We start from the raw sequence: 20491 nt of genomic DNA, 5'->3' as shown, positions 1-20491 counted from the left end.
TGAATAACTTTAGGTGGACATCGCTTAAAAAGGGAAGAGATTCTCGCATGTTCCGCCACTTGCAGGGTTTTGCCCTGTAGATTTCCCAATGAACCAGGTCTAAACGACCAGGTTTATTAAAACCCCAGCAATTGGGCAAGGCGGGAGGTGGAAGGGAAGCAGCCCTTCCCCGCGCGTCAGGAAATGCCGCCCAGTTAATTGAGAGAGAGAGAGGATTGAGAGAGAATGGGTGTGAGGGAGGGAAATGAGTGGCAGAAAAGGAACAAGAGGAAACATTAAAGACAAAATTGGAATAAATTCAGAGGGTGAGTGTGAAAATGAAGGGAAGGCGAATGACAGGAAGGAGAAACAAAACGAGAAGGGAAATGAAGAGCAGAACAGGACAGCGCTGAGTTAAATAAAACATAAAACCAGAAAAAGAAAACAGGCAGAGACCCAGTTACAGGGAAGTGGGGGGGGGGGGGATGGTTTGTGACTAGTCCACTTACAGGGAGGAGGAGGGGGTTTAGACCATAAGACATAGGAGCAGAAATTAGGCCATTCGGCCTATCAAGTCTGCTCCGCCATTCAATCATGGCTGATAAGTTTCTCAACCCCATTCTCCCGCCTTCTCCCCGTAACCTTTGACCCCCTTACCAATCAAGAACCTATCTATCTCGGTCTTAAATACACTCAATGACCTGGCCTCCACAGCCTTCTGTGGCAATGAATTCCACAGATTCAACACTCTCTGGCTAAAGAAGTTTCTCCTCATCTCTGTTCTAAAAAGTCTTCCCTTTACTCTGAGTCTGTGCCCTCGGGTCCTAGTCTCTCCTACTAATGGAAACATCTTCCCCACGTCCACTCTACCCAGGCCTTTCAGTATTCTGTAAGTTTCAATCAGATCCCCCCTCATCCTTCTAAACTCCATCGAGTATAGACCCAGAGTCCTCAAACGTTCCTCATACGTTAAGCCTTTGTGACTATTCAGATGGCAGATGGAATATAACGTGGGGAAGTGTGTGGTCATGCACTTTGGTAGGAAGAATAGAGGCATAGACTATTTTCAAAATGGGGAGAGAATTCAGAAATCTGGAGAGCAAAGGGACTTGGGAGTCCTAGTCCAGGATTCTCTTAAGGTTAACTTGCAGGTTGAGTCGGTAGTTAGGAAGGCAAATGCAATGTTGGCATTTATTTTGAGAGGACTAGAATATAAAAGCAGGGATGTGCTGCTGAGGCTTTATAAGGCTCTGGTCAGACCACATTTAGAATATTGTGAGCAATTTTGGGCCCCGTATCTCAGGAAGGATGTGCTGGCCCTGGAGAGGGTCCAGAGGAGGTTCACAAAAACGATCCCAGGAATGAAAGGCTTAACGTATGAGGAACGTTTGAGGACTCTGGGTCTATACTCGATGGAGTTTAGAAGGATGAGGGGGGATCTGATTGAAACTTACAGAATACTGAAAGGCCTGGATAGTGTGGACGTGGGGAAGATGTTTCCATTAGTAGGAGAGACTAGGACCCGAGGGCACAGCCTCAGAGTAAAGGGAAGACCTTTTAGAACAGAGATGAGGAGAAACTTCTTTAGCCAGAGAGTGGTGAATCTATGGAATTCATTGCCACAGAAGGCTGTGGAGGCCAGGTCATTGAGTGTATTTAAGACCGAGATAGATAGGTTCTTGATTGGTAAGGGGATCAAAGGTTACGGGGAGAAGGCGGGAGAATGGGGTTGAGAAACTTATCAGCCATGATTGAATGGCGGAGCAGACTCAATGGGCCGAATGGCCTAATTTCTGCTCCTATGTATTATGGTCTTATGGTCTTATGGGTTTGTGACTATTCCAATTACAGGGAGGGGTGGGAGTTTGTGACTATTCCATTTATTGGGAGGGGTGGCTGGTTTGTGACTATTGCAGTTGCAGAGAGAGTGGTTTTCGTGACTATTCCAGTTACAGGGGGGGGGGGTTTGTGACTATTCCAGTTACAGGGGGGGGGGGTTTGTGACTATTCCAGTTACAGGGCGGGGTTTGTGACTATTCCAGTTACAGGGGGGGGGTTTGTGACTATTCCGGTTACGGGGGGGGTTTGTGATTATTCCGGTTACAGGGGGGGGGTTTGTGACTATTCCGGTTACGGGGGGGGTTTGTGACTATTCCAGTTACAGGGGGGGGTTTGTGACTATTCCGGTTACGGGGGGGGTTTGTGACTATTCCAGTTACAGGGGGGGGGGTTTGTGACTATTCCAGTTACAGGGGGGGGTTTGTGACTATTCCGGTTACGGGGGGGGTTTGTGACTATTCCAGTTACAGGGGGGGGGGTTTGTGACTATTCCAGTTACAGGGGGGGAGGTTTGTGACTATTCCAGTTACGGGGGGGGGGGGTTTGTGACTATTCCGGTTACGGGGGGGGGGGGGGGAGGTTTGTGACTATTCCGGTTACAGGGGGGGGGTTTGTGACTATTCCGGTTACAGGGGGGGGGTTTGTGACTATTCCAGTTACAGGGGGGGGGGTTTGTGACTATTCCGGTTACGGGGGGGGGGGGGGGGGGGAGGTTTGTGACTATTCCGGTTACAGGGGGGGGGTTTGTGACTATTCCGGTTACAGGGGGGGGGGGGGGGGTTTGTGACTATTCCGGTTACAGGGGGGGGGTTTGTGATTATTCCAGTTACAGGGGGGGGGGTTTGTGACTATTCCGGTTACAGGGGGGGGGTTTGTGATTATTCCGGTTACAGGGGGGTGGTTTGTGACTATTCCGGTTACAGGGGGGGGGGTTTGTGATTATTCCGGTTACAGGGGGGGGTTTGTGATTATTCCGGTTACAGGGGGGGGGGTTTGTGACTATTCCGGTTACGGGGGGGGGGGGTTTGTGATTATTCCGGTTACAGGGGGGGGTTTGTGACTATTCCAGTTACGGGGGGGGGGGGTTTGTGATTATTCCAGTTACAGGGGGGGGGGTTTGTGACTATTCCAGTTACGGGGGGGGGGGGTTTGTGATTATTCCGGTTACAGGGGGGGGGTTTGTGACTATTCCGGTTACAGGGGGGGGGGTTTGTGATTATTTCGGTTACAGGGGGGGGTTTGTGATTATTCCGGTTACAGGGGGGGGGGTTTGTGACTATTCCAGTTACAGGGGGGGGGTTTGTGACTATTCCAGTTACAGGGGGGGGGTTTGTGATTATTCCGGTTACAGGGGGGGGGTTTGTGACTATTCCAGTTACAGGGGGGGGGTTTGTGATTATTCCAGTTACGGGGGGGGGGTTTGTGATTATTCCGGTTACGGGGGGGGTTTGTGACTATTCCAGTTACAGGGGGGGGGGTTTGTGACTATTCCAGTTACAGGGGGGGGGTTTGTGACTATTCCAGTTACAGGGGGGGGGGTTTGTGACTATTCCAGTTACAGGGGGGGGGGGGGGGGGGTTTGTGATTATTCCGGTTACAGGGGGGGGGGTTTGTGACTATTCCGGTTACAGGGGGGGGGGTTTGTGACTATTCCAGTTACAGAGGGGGGGGGGGGGTTTGTGACTATTCCAGTTACAGGGGGGGAGGTTTGCGACTATTCCAGTTACAGGGGGGGGTTTGTGACTATTCCAGTTACGGGGGGGGGGTTTGTGACTATTCCAGTTACGGGGGGGGGTTTGTGACTATTCCGGTTACGGGGGGGGGGTTTGTGACTATTCCGGTTACGGGGGGGGGGTTTGTGACTATTCCGGTTACGGGGGGGGGTTTGCGACTATTCCAGTTACAGGGGGGGGGTTTGTGACTATTCCAGTTACAGGGGGGGGGGGGGGGGGTTTGTGACTATTCCAGTTACAGGGGGGGGGGGGGGGGTTTGTGACTATTCCAGTTACAGGGGGGGGGTTTGTGACTATTCCAGTTACAGGGGGGGGGAGGTTTGTGACTATTCCAGTTACAGGGGGGGGGTTTGTGACTATTCCAGTTACAGGGGGGGGGAGGTTTGTGACTATTCCAGTTACAGGGGGGGGGGGGGGGGTTTGTGACTATTCCAGTTACAGGGGGGGGGGGGGGGGTTTGTGACTATTCCAGTTACAGGGGGGGGGTTTGTGACTATTCCAGTTACAGGGGGGGGGGGGTTTGTGACTATTCCAGTTACGGGGGGGGGTTTGTGACTATTCCAGTTACAGGGGGGGGGAGGTTTGTGACTATTCCAGTTACAGGGGGGGGGGGTTTGTGACTATTCCAGTTACAGGGGGGGGGGGGGTTTGTGACTATTCCAGTTACGGGGGGGGGTTTGTGACTATTCCGGTTACAGGGGGGGGGGGGGGGTTTGTGACTATTCCAGTTACGGGGGGGTGGGGTTTGTGACTATTCCGGTTACGGGGGGGGGGTTTGTGACTATTCCGGTTACGGGGGGGGGGTTTGTGACTATTCCGGTTACGGGGGGGGGTTTGTGACTATTCCAGTTACAGGGGGGGGGGGTTTGTGACTATTCCGGTTACGGGGGGGGGGTTTGTGACTATTCCGGTTACAGGGGGTGGGGGTGGGGGGGGGTGGGGGGGTTTGTGACTATTCCGGTTACAGGGGGTGGGGGTGGGGGGGGGTGGGGGGGTTTGTGACTATTCCGGTTACGGGGGGGGGGTTTGTGACTATTCCGGTTACAGGGGGTGGTGGTTTGTGAATATTCCGGTGGATGGTTTCTGTTGATAGGTGGGGGGATATTTTCGGGGATGGTGGTTATTCTGGGAGTGGGCGCTGAGCGGGTTTGCCCCCGAACTGATTGCTCCTGTCCCCCTCCCAGGATCTGATGCTGCCCACGAGTCCATGTTACTGCACGGTCCCTTCGCCAGGAAACCGAAGAGGATTCGCACAGCCTTCTCCCCATCCCAACTTCTCCGCTTGGAGAGAGCCTTCGAGAAGAATCACTACGTGGTGGGAGCTGAGAGGAAGCAACTAGCGAGCAGCCTGAGCCTTTCAGAAACCCAGGTAACCATCTGAGAGCAGACTTGGCACAGACTCCAAACTCCCAGGTACAGAACCCACACACACGGGCACAGAACCCACACACACGGGCACAGAACCCACACACACGGGCACAGAACACACACACCCGGGCACAAAACCCACACACCCGGGCACAAAACTCATACACACAGGCACAGAACCCACACACCCGGTTACAAACTCCAAACTCCCAGGTACAGAAACCACACACCCGGGTACAAACTCCACACACCCGGCTCCAGAACCCACACACCCGGATACAGAACCCAGACACCCGGGTACAGAACCCACACACCCGGGTACAGACTGCAAACTCCAAGGTACAGACTCCAAATTCCCAGGTACAGCACCCACACACCCGGGTACAGAACCCACACACCCGGGTACAGAACCCACACACCCGGGCACAAACTCCAGACACCCAAGTACAGAACCCACACTCCTGGGTACAGAAACCACACACACGGGTACAGACCCCACACACCTGGGTACAGAACCCGCACACCCGGGTACAGACTCCACACACCCAGGTACAGAACCCACACACCCGGGTACAGAACCCACACACCCGGGCACAAACCCCACACACCCAAGTACAGAATCGACAATCGCGGGTACAGACTCCGCACACCTGGGTACCGACTCCACACACCTGGTTACAGACCCACACACCTGGGTACAGACGCCACACACCCGGGTACAGACTCCACACACCCAGGTACAGACTCCACACACACGGGTACAGACCTCACACACCCGGGTACAGACTCCACAATCCCGGGTACAGATTACACGCAACCGAGTTCAAACTCCACACACCCGGGTAGACACCACACACCCGGGTACAGACTCCACACAGCCGGGTACAGACACCACACACCCGGGCACACACTCCACACACCCGAGTACAGATGCCACACACCCGGGTACAGACTCCACACACCCGGGTACAGACTCCACACACCCGGGTACAGACTCCACACACCCATGTACAGATTCCACACACCCGGGAACAGACCCCACATACCCGGGTACAGATTTCACACACTCGGGTACAGACTCCACACACCCGGGTACAGACGCCACACACCCGGGTACAGACTCCACACACCCGGGTACAGACTCCACACACCCGGGTACAGACTCCACACACCCGGGTACAGACTACACACACCCGGCTACAGACTCCACACACCCGGGTACAGACTCCACACACCCGGGAACAGCCTTCACACAGCCAGGCACAGACTCCACACACCCGGGTACAGACATCACACACCCGGGCACACACTCCACACACCCGAGTACAGACGCCACACACCCGGGTACAGACTCCACACACCCGGGTACAGACTCCACACACCCGGGTACAGACTCCACACACCTGGGTACAGACGCCACACACCCGGGTACAGACTCCACACACCGGATTACAGAACCCACACACCCGGGTACAGACTCCGCACACCCGGGTACAGAACTCACACATCCAGGTACAGAACCCACACACCCGGGTACAGAACCCACACACCCGGGCACAAACCCCAGACACCCAAGTACAGAACCCACACTCCCGGGTACAGAACCCACACACATGGGTGCAGACCCCACACACCTGGGTACAGAACCCACACACCCGGGTACAGACTCCACACACCCGGGTACAGAACCCGCACACCCGGGTACAGACTCCACACACCCAGGTACAGAACCCACACACCCGGGTACAGAACCCACACACCCTGGCACAAACCCCACACACCCAAGTACAGAATCAACAATCGCGGGTACAGACTCCGCACACCTGGGTACCGACTCCACACACCTGGTTACAGACCCACACACCAGGGTACAGACGCCACACACCCTGGTACAGACTCCACACACCCAGGTACAGACTCCACACACCCAGGTACAGACTCCACACTCACGGGTACAGACCTCACACATATGGGTACAGACTCCACAATCCCGGGTACAGATTACACGCACCCGAGTTCAAACTCCACACACCCGGGTAGACACAACACACCCGGGTACAGACTCCACATTCCTTTGAACAGACTACACACACCCGGGTACAGACTCCACACAGCCGGGTACAGACACCACACACCCGGGTACAGACTCCACACACCAGGGTACAGACTCCACACACCCGGGTACAGACTCCAAACTCCTAAGTACAGAATCCACACACCCGGGTACAGACTACCCACACCCGGGTACAGACTCCAAACTCCCAGGTACAGACTCCAAACTCCCAGGTACAGCATCCACACACCCGGGTACAGTCTCCAAACTCCCAGGTACAGAACACACACACCCGGGTACAGAAACCAAACACCTGGGTACAGAACCCACACACCAAGATACAGACTCCACGCACCCGGCACAGAACCCACGCACCCAGGTACAGGCGCCGCACACCTGGGTACAGACTCCAAACTCCCAGGTAGCGAACCCACACACCCGGGTACAGAACCCACACACCCGGGTACAGACCCCACACACCCAGCTACAGACTCCAGAACCCCGGGTACAGACTCCACACACCCGGGTACAGACTACACACACCCGGGTACAGACTCCATACACTGGGGCACAGAACACACACACCCGGGCACAAAACCCACACACCCGGGCACAAAACTCACACACACGGGCACAGAACCCACACACCCGGTTACAAACTCCAAACTCCCAGGTACAGAAACCACACACCCGGGTACAAACTCCACACACCCGGGTCCAGAACCCACACACCCGGGTACAGAACCCAGACACCCGGGTACAGAACCCACACACCCGGGTACAGACTGCAAACTCCCAGGTACAGACTCCAAACTCCCAGGTACAGACTCCACACTCACGGGTACAGACCTCACACATATGGGTACAGACTCCACAATCCCGGGTACAGATTACACGCACCCGAGTTCAAACTCCACACACCCGGGTAGACACAACACACCCGGGTACAGACTCCACATTCCTTTGAACAGACTACACACACCCGGGTACAGACTCCACACAGCCGGGTACAGACACCACACACCCGGGTACAGACTCCACACACCCGAGTACAGACTCCACAAACCCGGGTACAGACTCCACACACCCGGGTACAGACTCCACACACCCGGGTACAGATTCCACACACCCGGGAACAGACCCCACACACCCGGGTACAGACTCCACGCACTCGGGTACAGACTCCACACACCCAGGTACAGACGCCAAACACCCGGGTACAGACTCCACACACCCGGGTACAGACTCCACACACCCGGGTACAGACTCCACACACCCGGGTACAGACTACACACACCCGGGTACAGACTCCACACACCCGGGTACAGACGCCAAACACCCGGGTACAGACTCCACACACCCGGGTACAGACTCCACACACCCGGGTACAGACTCCACACACCCGGGTACAGACTACACACACCCGGGTACAGACTCCACACACCCGGGTACAGACACCACACACCCGGGCACACACTCCACACACCCGAGTACAGATGCCACACATCCGGGTACAGATTCCACACACCCGGGTACAGACTCCACAAACCCGGGTACAGACTCCACACACCCGGGTACAGACTCCACAAACCCGGGTACAGATTCCACACACCCGGGTACAGACTCCACAAACCCGGGTACAGACTCCACACACCCGGGTACAGACTCCACACACCCGGGTACAGACGCCACACACCCGGGTACAGACCACACACACCCGGGTACAGATTCCACACACCCGGGTACAGACGCCACACACCTGGGTACAGACCCCACATAACCGGATACAGACTCCACACACTCGGGTACAGACTCCACACACCCGGGTACAGACGCCACACACCCGGGTACAGACTCCACACACCCGGGTACAGACTCCACACACCCGGGTACAGACTCCACACACACGAGTACAGACGCCACACACCCGGGTACAGACTACACACACCCGGGTACAGACTCCACAAACCCGGGTACAGACTCCACACACCCGGGTACAGACGCCACACACCCGGGTACAGACCACACACACCCGGGTACAGACTCCACACACCCGGGTACAGACTCCACAAACCGGATTACAGATTCCACACACCCGGGTACAGACGCCACACACCTGGGTACAGACCCCACATAACCGGGTACAGACTCCACACACTCGGGTACAGACTCCACACACCCGGGTACAGATGCCACACACCTGGGTACAGACTCCACACACCCGGGTACAGACTCCACACACCCGGGTACAGACTCCACACACCCGAGTACAGACTCCACACACCCGGGTACAGATTACGCACACCCAGCTACAGACTCCACACACCCAGGCACAGACTCCACACACCCGGGTACAGAACCCACACACCCTGGAACAGACTCCAAACTCCCAGGTACAGAACCCACACGCCCGGGTACGGAAACCACACACCCTGGTACAGACTCGACACACCCAGCTACAGACTCCACACACCCAGGCACAGACTCCACACACCCGGGTACAGAACCGATACACCCGGGAACAGACTCCAAACTCCCAGGTACAGAACCCACACACCCGGGTACGGAAACCACACACCCGGGTATAGACTCGACACACCCGGGTACAGACTCCACACACCCGGGTACAGACTCCAAACACCCAGATACAGACTGCAAACTTCTAAGTACAGAATCCACACACACGATAACAGACTACCCACACCCGGGTACAGACTCCAAACTCCCAGGTACAGACTCCAAACTCCCAGGTACAGCATCCACACACCCGGGTACAGTCTCCAAACCCCCAGGTACAGAACCCACACACCAGGGTACAGAACCCACACACCAAGATACAGACTCCACGCACCCGGCACAGAACCCACGCACCCAGGTACAGGCGCCGCACACCTGGGTACAGACTCCAAACTCCCAGGTAGCGAACCCACACACCCGGGGACAGAACCCACACACCCGGGTACAGACACCACACACCCAGCTACAGACTCCAGACCCCCGGGTACAGACTCCACACACCCGGGTACAGCCTCCACACACCCAGGCACAGACTCCACACACTCGGGTACAGACTACACACACCCGGGTACAGACTCCATACACCGGGGTACAGAACCCACACGCCCGGGAACAGATTCCAAACTCCCAGGTACAGAACCCACACACCCGGATACAGACTCCACACACCCGGGTACAGACTCCACATACCCGGGTACAGACTCCACATACCCGGGTACAGAACCCACACACATGGGAACAGACTCTACACACCCGGGACCAGATTCCACACACCCGGGTACAGACTACACACATCCGGGTACAGAACCCACACACCCGGGCACAAAACTCACACACACGGGCACAGAACCCACACACCCGGTTACAAACTCCAAACTCCCAGGTACAGAAACCACACACCCGGGTACAAACTCCACACACCCGGGTCCAGAACCCACACACCCGGGTACAGAACCCAGACACCCGGGTACAGAACCCCCACACCCGGGTACAGACTGCAAACTCCCAGGTACAGACTCCAAACTCCCAGGTACAGCACCCACACACCCGGGTACAGAACCCACACACCCGGGTACAGACTCCGCACACCCGAGTACAGAACTCACACATCCAGGTACAGAACCCACACACCCGGGTACAGAACCCACACACCCGGGCACAAACCCCAGACACCCAAGTACAGAACCCACACTCCCGGGTACAGAACCCACACACATGGGTGCAGACCCCACACACCTGGGTACAGAACCCACACACCCGGGTACAGACTCCACACACCCGGGTACAGAACCCGCACACCCGGGTACAGACTCCACACACCCAGGTACAGAACCCACACACCCGGGTACAGAACCCACACACCCTGGCACAAACCCCACACACCCAAGTACAGAATCAACAATCGCGGGTACAGACTCCGCACACCTGGGTACCGACTCCACACACCTGGTTACAGACCCACACACCAGGGTACAGACGCCACACACACTGGTACAGACTCCACACACCCAGGTACAGACTCCACACACCCAGGTACAGACTCCACACTCACGGGTACAGACCTCACACATATGGGTACAGACTCCACAATCCCGGGTACAGATTACACGCACCCGAGTTCAAACTCCACACACCCGGGTAGACACAACACACCCGGGTACAGACTCCACATTCCTTTGAACAGACTACACACACCCGGGTACAGACTCCACACAGCCGGGTACAGACACCACACACCCGGGTACAGACTCCACACACCCGAGTACAGACTCCACAAACCCGGGTACAGACTCCACACACCCGGGTACAGACTCCACACACCCGGGTACAGATTCCACACACCCGGGAACAGACCCCACACACCCGGGTACAGACTCCCCGCACTCGGGTACAGACTCCACACACCCGGGTACAGACGCCAGACACCCGGGTACAGACTCCACACACCCGGGTACAGACTCCACACACCCGGGTACAGACTCCACACACCCGGGTACAGATGCCACACACCTGGGTACAGACCCCACATAACCGGGTACAGACTCCACACACTCGGGTACAGACTCCACACACCCGGGTACAGATGCCACACACCTGGGTACAGACTCCACACAGCCGGGTACAGACACCACACACCCGGGTACAGACTCCACACACCCGAGTACAGACTCCACAAACCCGGGTACAGACTCCACACACCCGGGTACAGACTCCACACACCCGGGTACAGATTCCACACACCCGGGAACAGACCCCACACACCCGGGTACAGACTCCCCGCACTCGGGTACAGACTCCACACACCCGGGTACAGACGCCAGACACCCGGGTACAGACTCCACACACCCGGGTACAGACTCCACACACCCGGGTACAGACTCCACACACCCGGGTACAGACTACACACACCCGGGTACAGACTCCACACACCCGGGTACAGACTCCACACACACCCGGGAACAGCCTTCACACACCCAGGCACAGACTACACACACCCGGGTACAGACACCACACACCCGGGCACACACTCCACACACCCGAGTACAGATGCCACACATCCGGGTACAGATTCCACACACCCGGGTACAGACTCCACAAACCCGGGTACAGACTCCACACACCCGGGTACAGACACCACACACCCGGGTACAGACCACACACACCCGGGTAAAGATTCCACACACCCGGGTACAGACTCCACAAACCGGATTACAGATTCCACACACCCGGGTACAGACGCCACACACCTGGGTACAGACCCCACATAACCGGATACAGACTCCACACACTCGGGTACAGACTCCACACACCCGGGTACAGACGCCACACACCCGGGTACAGACTCCACACACCCGGGTACAGACTCCACACACCCGGGTACAGACTCCACACACCCGGGTACAGACTCCACACACACGAGTACAGACGCCACACACCCGGGTACAGATTCCACACACCCGGGTACAGACTCCACACACTCGGGTACAGACTCCACACACCCGGGTACAGACTACACACACCCGGGTACAGACTCCACACACCCGGGTACAGACTCCACACACCCGGGAACAGCCTTCACACACCCAGGCACAGACTACACACACCCGGGTACAGACACCACACACCCGGGCACACACTCCACACACCCGAGTACAGATGCCACACATCCGGGTACAGATTCCACACACCCGGGTACAGACTCCACAAACCCGGGTACAGACTCCACACACCCGGGTACAGACGCCACACACCCGGGTACAGACCACACACACCCGGGTACAGATTCCACACACCCGGGTACAGACTCCACAAACCGGATTACAGATTCCACACACCCGGGTACAGACCCCACACACCTGGGTACAGACCCCACATAACCGGATACAGACTCCACACACTCGGGTACAGACTCCACACACCCGGGTACAGACGCCACACACCCGGGTACAGACTCCACACACCCGGGTACAGACTCCACACACCCGGGTACAGACTCCACACACACGAGTACAGACGCCACACACCCGGGTACAGATTCCACACACCCGGGTACAGACTCCACAAACCCGGGTACAGACTCCACACACGCGGGTACAGACGCCACACACCCGGGTACAGACCACACACACCCGGGTACAGACGCCACACACCTGGGTACAGACCCCACATAACCGGGTACAGACTCCACACACCCGGGTACAGACTCCACACACCCGAGTACAGACTCCACACACCCGGGTACAGATTACGCACACCCAGCTACAGACTCCACACACCCAGGCACAGACTCCACACACCCGGGTACAGAACCCACACACCCGGGAACAGACTCCAAACTCCCAGGTACAGAACCCACACACCCGGGTACGGAAACCACACACCCGGGTACAGACTCGACACACCCGGGTACAGACTCCACACACCCGGGTACAGACTCCACACACCCGGGTACAGACTCCACACACACGTGTACAGACGCCACACACCCGGGTACAGTTTCCACACACCCGGGTACAGACTCCACAAACCCGGCTACAGACTCCACACACCCGGGTACAGACGCCACACACCCGGGTACAGACCACACACACCCGGGTACAGACTCCACACACCCGGGTACAGAACCCACACACCCTGGAACAGACTCCAAACTCCCAGGTACAGAACCCACACGCCCGGGTACGGAAACCACACACCCTGGTACAGACTCGACACACCCAGCTACAGACTCCACACACCCAGGCACAGACTCCACACACCCGGGTACAGAACCGATACACCCGGGAACAGACTCCAAACTCCCAGGTACAGAACCCACACACCCGGGTACGGAAACCACACACCCGGGTATAGACTCGACACACCCGGGTACAGACTCCACACACCCGGGTACAGACTCCAAACACCCAGATACAGACTGCAAACTTCTAAGTACAGAATCCACACACACGATAACAGACTACCCACACCCGGGTACAGACTCCAAACTCCCAGGTACAGACTCCAAACTCCCAGGTACAGCATCCACACACCCGGGTACAGTCTCCAAACCCCCAGGTACAGAACCCACACACCAGGGTACAGAACCCACACACCAAGATACAGACTCCACGCACCCGGCACAGAACCCACGCACCCAGGTACAGGCGCCGCACACCTGGGTACAGACTCCAAACTCCCAGGTAGCGAACCCACACACCCGGGGACAGAACCCACACACCCGGGTACAGACACCACACACCCAGCTACAGACTCCAGACCCCCGGGTACAGACTCCACACACCCGGGTACAGCCTCCACACACCCAGGCACAGACTCCACACACTCGGGTACAGACTACACACACCCGGGTACAGACTCCATACACCGGGGTACAGAACCCACACGCCCGGGAACAGATTCCAAACTCCCAGGTACAGAACCCACACACCCGGATACAGACTCCACACACCCGGGTACAGACTCCACATACCCGGGTACAGACTCCACATACCCGGGTACAGAACCCACACACATGGGAACAGACTCTACACACCCGGGACCAGATTCCACACACCCGGGTACAGACTACACACATCCGGGTACAGAACCCACACACCCGGGCACAAAACTCACACACACGGGCACAGAACCCACACACCCGGTTACAAACTCCAAACTCCCAGGTACAGAAACCACACACCCGGGTACAAACTCCACACACCCGGGTCCAGAACCCACACACCCGGGTACAGAACCCAGACACCCGGGTACAGAACCCCCACACCCGGGTACAGACTGCAAACTCCCAGGTACAGACTCCAAACTCCCAGGTACAGCACCCACACACCCGGGTACAGAACCCACACACCCGGGTACAGACTCCGCACACCCGAGTACAGAACTCACACATCCAGGTACAGAACCCACACACCCGGGTACAGAACCCACACACCCGGGCACAAACCCCAGACACCCAAGTACAGAACCCACACTCCCGGGTACAGAACCCACACACATGGGTGCAGACCCCACACACCTGGGTACAGAACCCACACACCCGGGTACAGACTCCACACACCCGGGTACAGAACCCGCACACCCGGGTACAGACTCCACACACCCAGGTACAGAACCCACACACCCGGGTACAGAACCCACACACCCTGGCACAAACCCCACACACCCAAGTACAGAATCAACAATCGCGGGTACAGACTCCGCACACCTGGGTACCGACTCCACACACCTGGTTACAGACCCACACACCAGGGTACAGACGCCACACACCCTGGTACAGACTCCACACACCCAGGTACAGACTCCACACACCCAGGTACAGACTCCACACTCACGGGTACAGACCTCACACATATGGGTACAGACTCCACAATCCCGGGTACAGATTACACGCACCCGAGTTCAAACTCCACACACCCGGGTAGACACAACACACCCGGGTACAGACTCCACATTCCTTTGAACAGACTACACACACCCGGGTACAGACTCCACACAGCCGGGTACAGACACCACACACCCGGGTACAGACTCCACACACCCGAGTACAGACTCCACAAACCCGGGTACAGACTCCACACACCCGGGTACAGACTCCACACACCCGGGTACAGATTCCACACACCCGGGAACAGACCCCACACACCCGGGTACAGACTCCCCGCACTCGGGTACAGACTCCACACACCCGGGTACAGACGCCAGACACCCGGGTACAGACTCCACACACCCGGGTACAGACTCCACACACCCGGGTACAGACTCCACACACCCGGGTACAGATGCCACACACCTGGGTACAGACCCCACATAACCGGGTACAGACTCCACACACTCGGGTACAGACTCCACACACCCGGGTACAGATGCCACACACCTGGGTACAGACTCCACACAGCCGGGTACAGACACCACACACCCGGGTACAGACTCCACACACCCGAGTACAGACTCCACAAACCCGGGTACAGACTCCACACACCCGGGTACAGACTCCACACACCCGGGTACAGATTCCACACACCCGGGAACAGACCCCACACACCCGGGTACAGACTCCCCGCACTCGGGTACAGACTCCACACACCCGGGTACAGACGCCAGACACCCGGGTACAGACTCCACACACCCGGGTACAGACTCCACACACCCGGGTACAGACTCCACACACCCGGGTACAGACTACACACACCCGGGTACAGACTCCACACACCCGGGTACAGACTCCACACACACCCGGGAACAGCCTTCACACACCCAGGCACAGACTACACACACCCGGGTACAGACACCACACACCCGGGCACACACTCCACACACCCGAGTACAGATGCCACACATCCGGGTACAGATTCCACACACCCGGGTACAGACTCCACAAACCCGGGTACAGACTCCACACACCCGGGTACAGACACCACACACCCGGGTACAGACCACACACACCCGGGTAAAGATTCCACACACCCGGGTACAGACTCCACAAACCGGATTACAGATTCCACACACCCGGGTACAGACGCCACACAGCTGGGTACAGACCCCACATAACCGGATACAGACTCCACACACTCGGGTACAGACTCCACACACCCGGGTACAGACGCCACACACCCGGGTACAGACTCCACACACCCGGGTACAGACTCCACACACCCGGGTACAGACTCCACACACCCGGGTACAGACTCCACACACACGAGTACAGACGCCACACACCCGGGTACAGATTCCACACACCCGGGTACAGACTCCACACACTCGGGTACAGACTCCACACACCCGGGTACAGACTACACACACCCGGGTACAGACTCCACACACCCGGGTACAGACTCCACACACCCGGGAACAGCCTTCACACACCCAGGCACAGACTACACACACCCGGGTACAGACACCACACACCCGGGCACACACTCCACACACCCGAGTACAGATGCCACACATCCGGGTACAGATTCCACACACCCGGGTACAGACTCCACAAACCCGGGTACAGACTCCACACACCCGGGTACAGACGCCACACACCCGGGTACAGACCACACACACCCGGGTACAGATTCCACACACCCGGGTACAGACTCCACAAACCGGATTACAGATTCCACACACCCGGGTACAGACCCCACACACCTGGGTACAGACCCCACATAACCGGATACAGACTCCACACACTCGGGTACAGACTCCACACACCCGGGTACAGACGCCACACACCCGGGTACAGACTCCACACACCCGGGTACAGACTCCACACACCCGGGTACAGACTCCACACACACGAGTACAGACGCCACACACCCGGGTACAGATTCCACACACCCGGGTACAGACTCCACAAACCCGGGTACAGACTCCACACACGCGGGTACAGACGCCACACACCCGGGTACAGACCACACACACCCGGGTACAGACGCCACACACCTGGGTACAGACCCCACATAACCGGGTACAGACTCCACACACCCGGGTACAGACTCCACACACCCGAGTACAGACTCCACACACCCGGGTACAGATTACGCACACCCAGCTACAGACTCCACACACCCAGGCACAGACTCCACACACCCGGGTACAGAACCCACACACCCGGGAACAGACTCCAAACTCCCAGGTACAGAACCCACACACCCGGGTACGGAAACCACACACCCGGGTACAGACTCGACACACCCGGGTACAGACTCCACACACCCGGGTACAGACTCCACACACCCGGGTACAGACTCCACACACACGTGTACAGACGCCACACACCCGGGTACAGTTTCCACACACCCGGGTACAGACTCCACAAACCCGGCTACAGACTCCACACACCCGGGTACAGACGCCACACACCCGGGTACAGACCACACACACCCGGGTACAGACTCCACACACCCGGGTACAGACTCCACAAACCGGATTACAGATTCCACACACCCGGGTACAGACGCCACACCCCCGGGTACAGACCCCACATAACCGGGTACAGACTCCACACACTCGGCTACAGACTCCACACACCCGGGTACAGAACCCACACACCCGGGTACAGACTCCAAACTCCCAGGTACAGAACCCACTCACCCGGGTACAGAACCCACACACCCGGGAAGAGAACCCACACACCCGGGTACAGAGCCCACACATCCAGGTACAGGACCCACACACCCGGGTACAGAACCCACACACCCAGGTAAAGGCTCCACACACCCGGGTACAGATTCCAAACTCCCAGGTACAGAACCCACACACCCGGGTACAGACTCCACTCACCCAGGTACAGAACCCACGAACCCGGGTACAGACTCCACACACCCGGGTACAAGACCCACACACCCGGGTACAGACTCCACACACCCGAGTACAGAACCCACACACCTGGGTACAGAACCCACACTCCCGGGCACAGAACCCACACGCCCGGGAACAGAACCGACACACCTGGGTACAGAACCCACACACTCGGGTACAGAACCCACACACCCTGGTACAGACTCCACATACCCGGATACAGACTCCACACCCCCGGGCACAGAACCCAAACTCCCGGGTACAGAACCGACACTACTGGGTACAGAACCCACACATCCAGGTACAGAATCCACACACCAGGGTACAGTCTCCACACACCCGGGTACAGACTCCACAAACCCGGATACAGAACCCACACACCCGGGTACGGACTCCACACACCCAGATACAGAACCCACACACCCGGGTACAGACTACACACACCCGGGTACAGACCCCACACACCCGGGTACAGACTCCACACACCCGGGTACAGATTCCAAATTCCCAGGTACGGAACCCACACACCTGCGTAGAGAACCCACACACCCGGGTACAGAACCCATACACCCGGGTACAGACTACACACACCCAGGTACAGAACCCACACACCCGGTTACAGACCACACACACCCGGGTACAGAACCCACACACACGGGTACAGAACCCACACACCCGGGTACAGACACCACACACCCGGGTACAGACTCCAAACTCCCGGGTACAGACTCCAAACTCCTAAGTACAGAATCCACACACACGGGTACAGACTCCACACACCCGGATACAGTCTCCACACACCCGGACACAGACTCCACACACCCGAGTACAGACTCCACACACCCGGCTACAGAATCCACACACCCGTGTACAGAACCCACACACCCTGGTACAGACTCCACATACCCGGATACAGACTCCACACCCCCGGGCACAGAACCGACACACCCGGGCACAGAACCCACACACACGGGTACAGAACCCACACACCCGGGTACAGACACCACACACCCGGGTACAGACTCCAAACTCCCGGGTACAGACTCCAAACTCCTAAGTACAGAATCCACACACACGGGTACAGACTCCACACACCCGGATACAGTCTCCACACACCCGGATACAGACTCCACACACCCGAGTACAGACTCCACACACCCGGCTACAGAATCCACACACCCGTGTACAGAACCCACACACCCTGGTACAGACTCCACATACCCGGATACAGACTCCACACCCCCGGGCACAGAACCGACACACCTGGGTGCAGAACCCACACATCCAGGTACAGAAACCACACATCAGGGTACAGTCTCCACACACCCGGGTACAGACTCCACAAACCCGGATACAGAACCCACACACCCGGGTACGGACGCCACACACCCGGGTACAGAACCCACACACCCGGGTACAGACTCCACACACCCGGGTACAGAACCCACACACCCGGGTACAGACCCCACACACCCGGGTACAGACCCCACACACCCGGGTACAGACTCCACACACCCGGGTACAGATTCCAAATTCCCAGGTACAGAACCCACACACCTGCGTACAGAACACACGCACCCGGGTACAGAACCCATACACCCGGGTACAGACTACACACACCCAGGTACTGAACCCACACACCCGGTTACAGACAACACACACCCGGGTACAGAACCCACACACACGGGTACAGAACCCACACACCCGGGTACAGACACCACACACCCGGGTACAGACGCCAAACTCCCGGGTACAGACTCCAAACTCCTAAGTACAGAATCCACACACATGGGTACAGACTCCACACACCTGGGTACAGTCTCCACACACCCGGCTACAGAATCCACACACCCGGGTACAGAACCCACACACCCAGGTACAGACCACCCACACCCGGGTACAGAGTCCAAACTCCTAAGTACAGAATCCACACACACGGGTACAGACTACCCACACCCGGGTACAGACTCCAAACTCCCAGGTACTGACTCCAAACTCCCAGGTACAGCACCCACACACCCGGGTACTGTCTCCAAACTCCCAGGTACAGATCCCACACACCCGGGTACTGAACCCACATACCCGGGTACAGAACCCACACACCCGGGTACAGAAACCACAGACCCGGAGACAGACTCCACGAACCCGGGCACAGAACCCAGACTCCCGGGTACAGAACCGACACTACTGGGTACAGAACCCACACATCCAG

At 57.5% G+C, this 20491-nt stretch overlaps 1 protein-coding gene across 1 annotated transcript in view; it reads left to right on the top strand.

Annotated features, from left to right (window-relative positions):
- Positions 1-4627: 4627 nt before the first annotated feature.
- LOC144679754 (homeobox protein EMX1-like) overlaps positions 4628-20491 on the top strand; it is a 261683-nt gene continuing 245819 nt past the window's right edge. Inside the window, exons 1-2 of the mRNA XM_078540509.1 lie at positions 4628-4682; positions 4736-4920. Of these exons, the coding sequence (XP_078396635.1) occupies positions 4628-4682; positions 4736-4920 (240 nt within the window). The remainder of the gene's footprint in view (positions 4683-4735; positions 4921-20491) is intronic.

Source organism: Cetorhinus maximus, chromosome 1 (genome assembly GCF_964194155.1).
Source record: "Cetorhinus maximus chromosome 1, sCetMax3.hap1.1, whole genome shotgun sequence".
Classification (NCBI taxonomy): Eukaryota; Metazoa; Chordata; class Chondrichthyes; order Lamniformes; family Cetorhinidae; genus Cetorhinus; species Cetorhinus maximus.
Note: the sequence above shows the minus strand (reverse complement) of the source record. Positions and strands in the feature narration are given on the sequence as shown.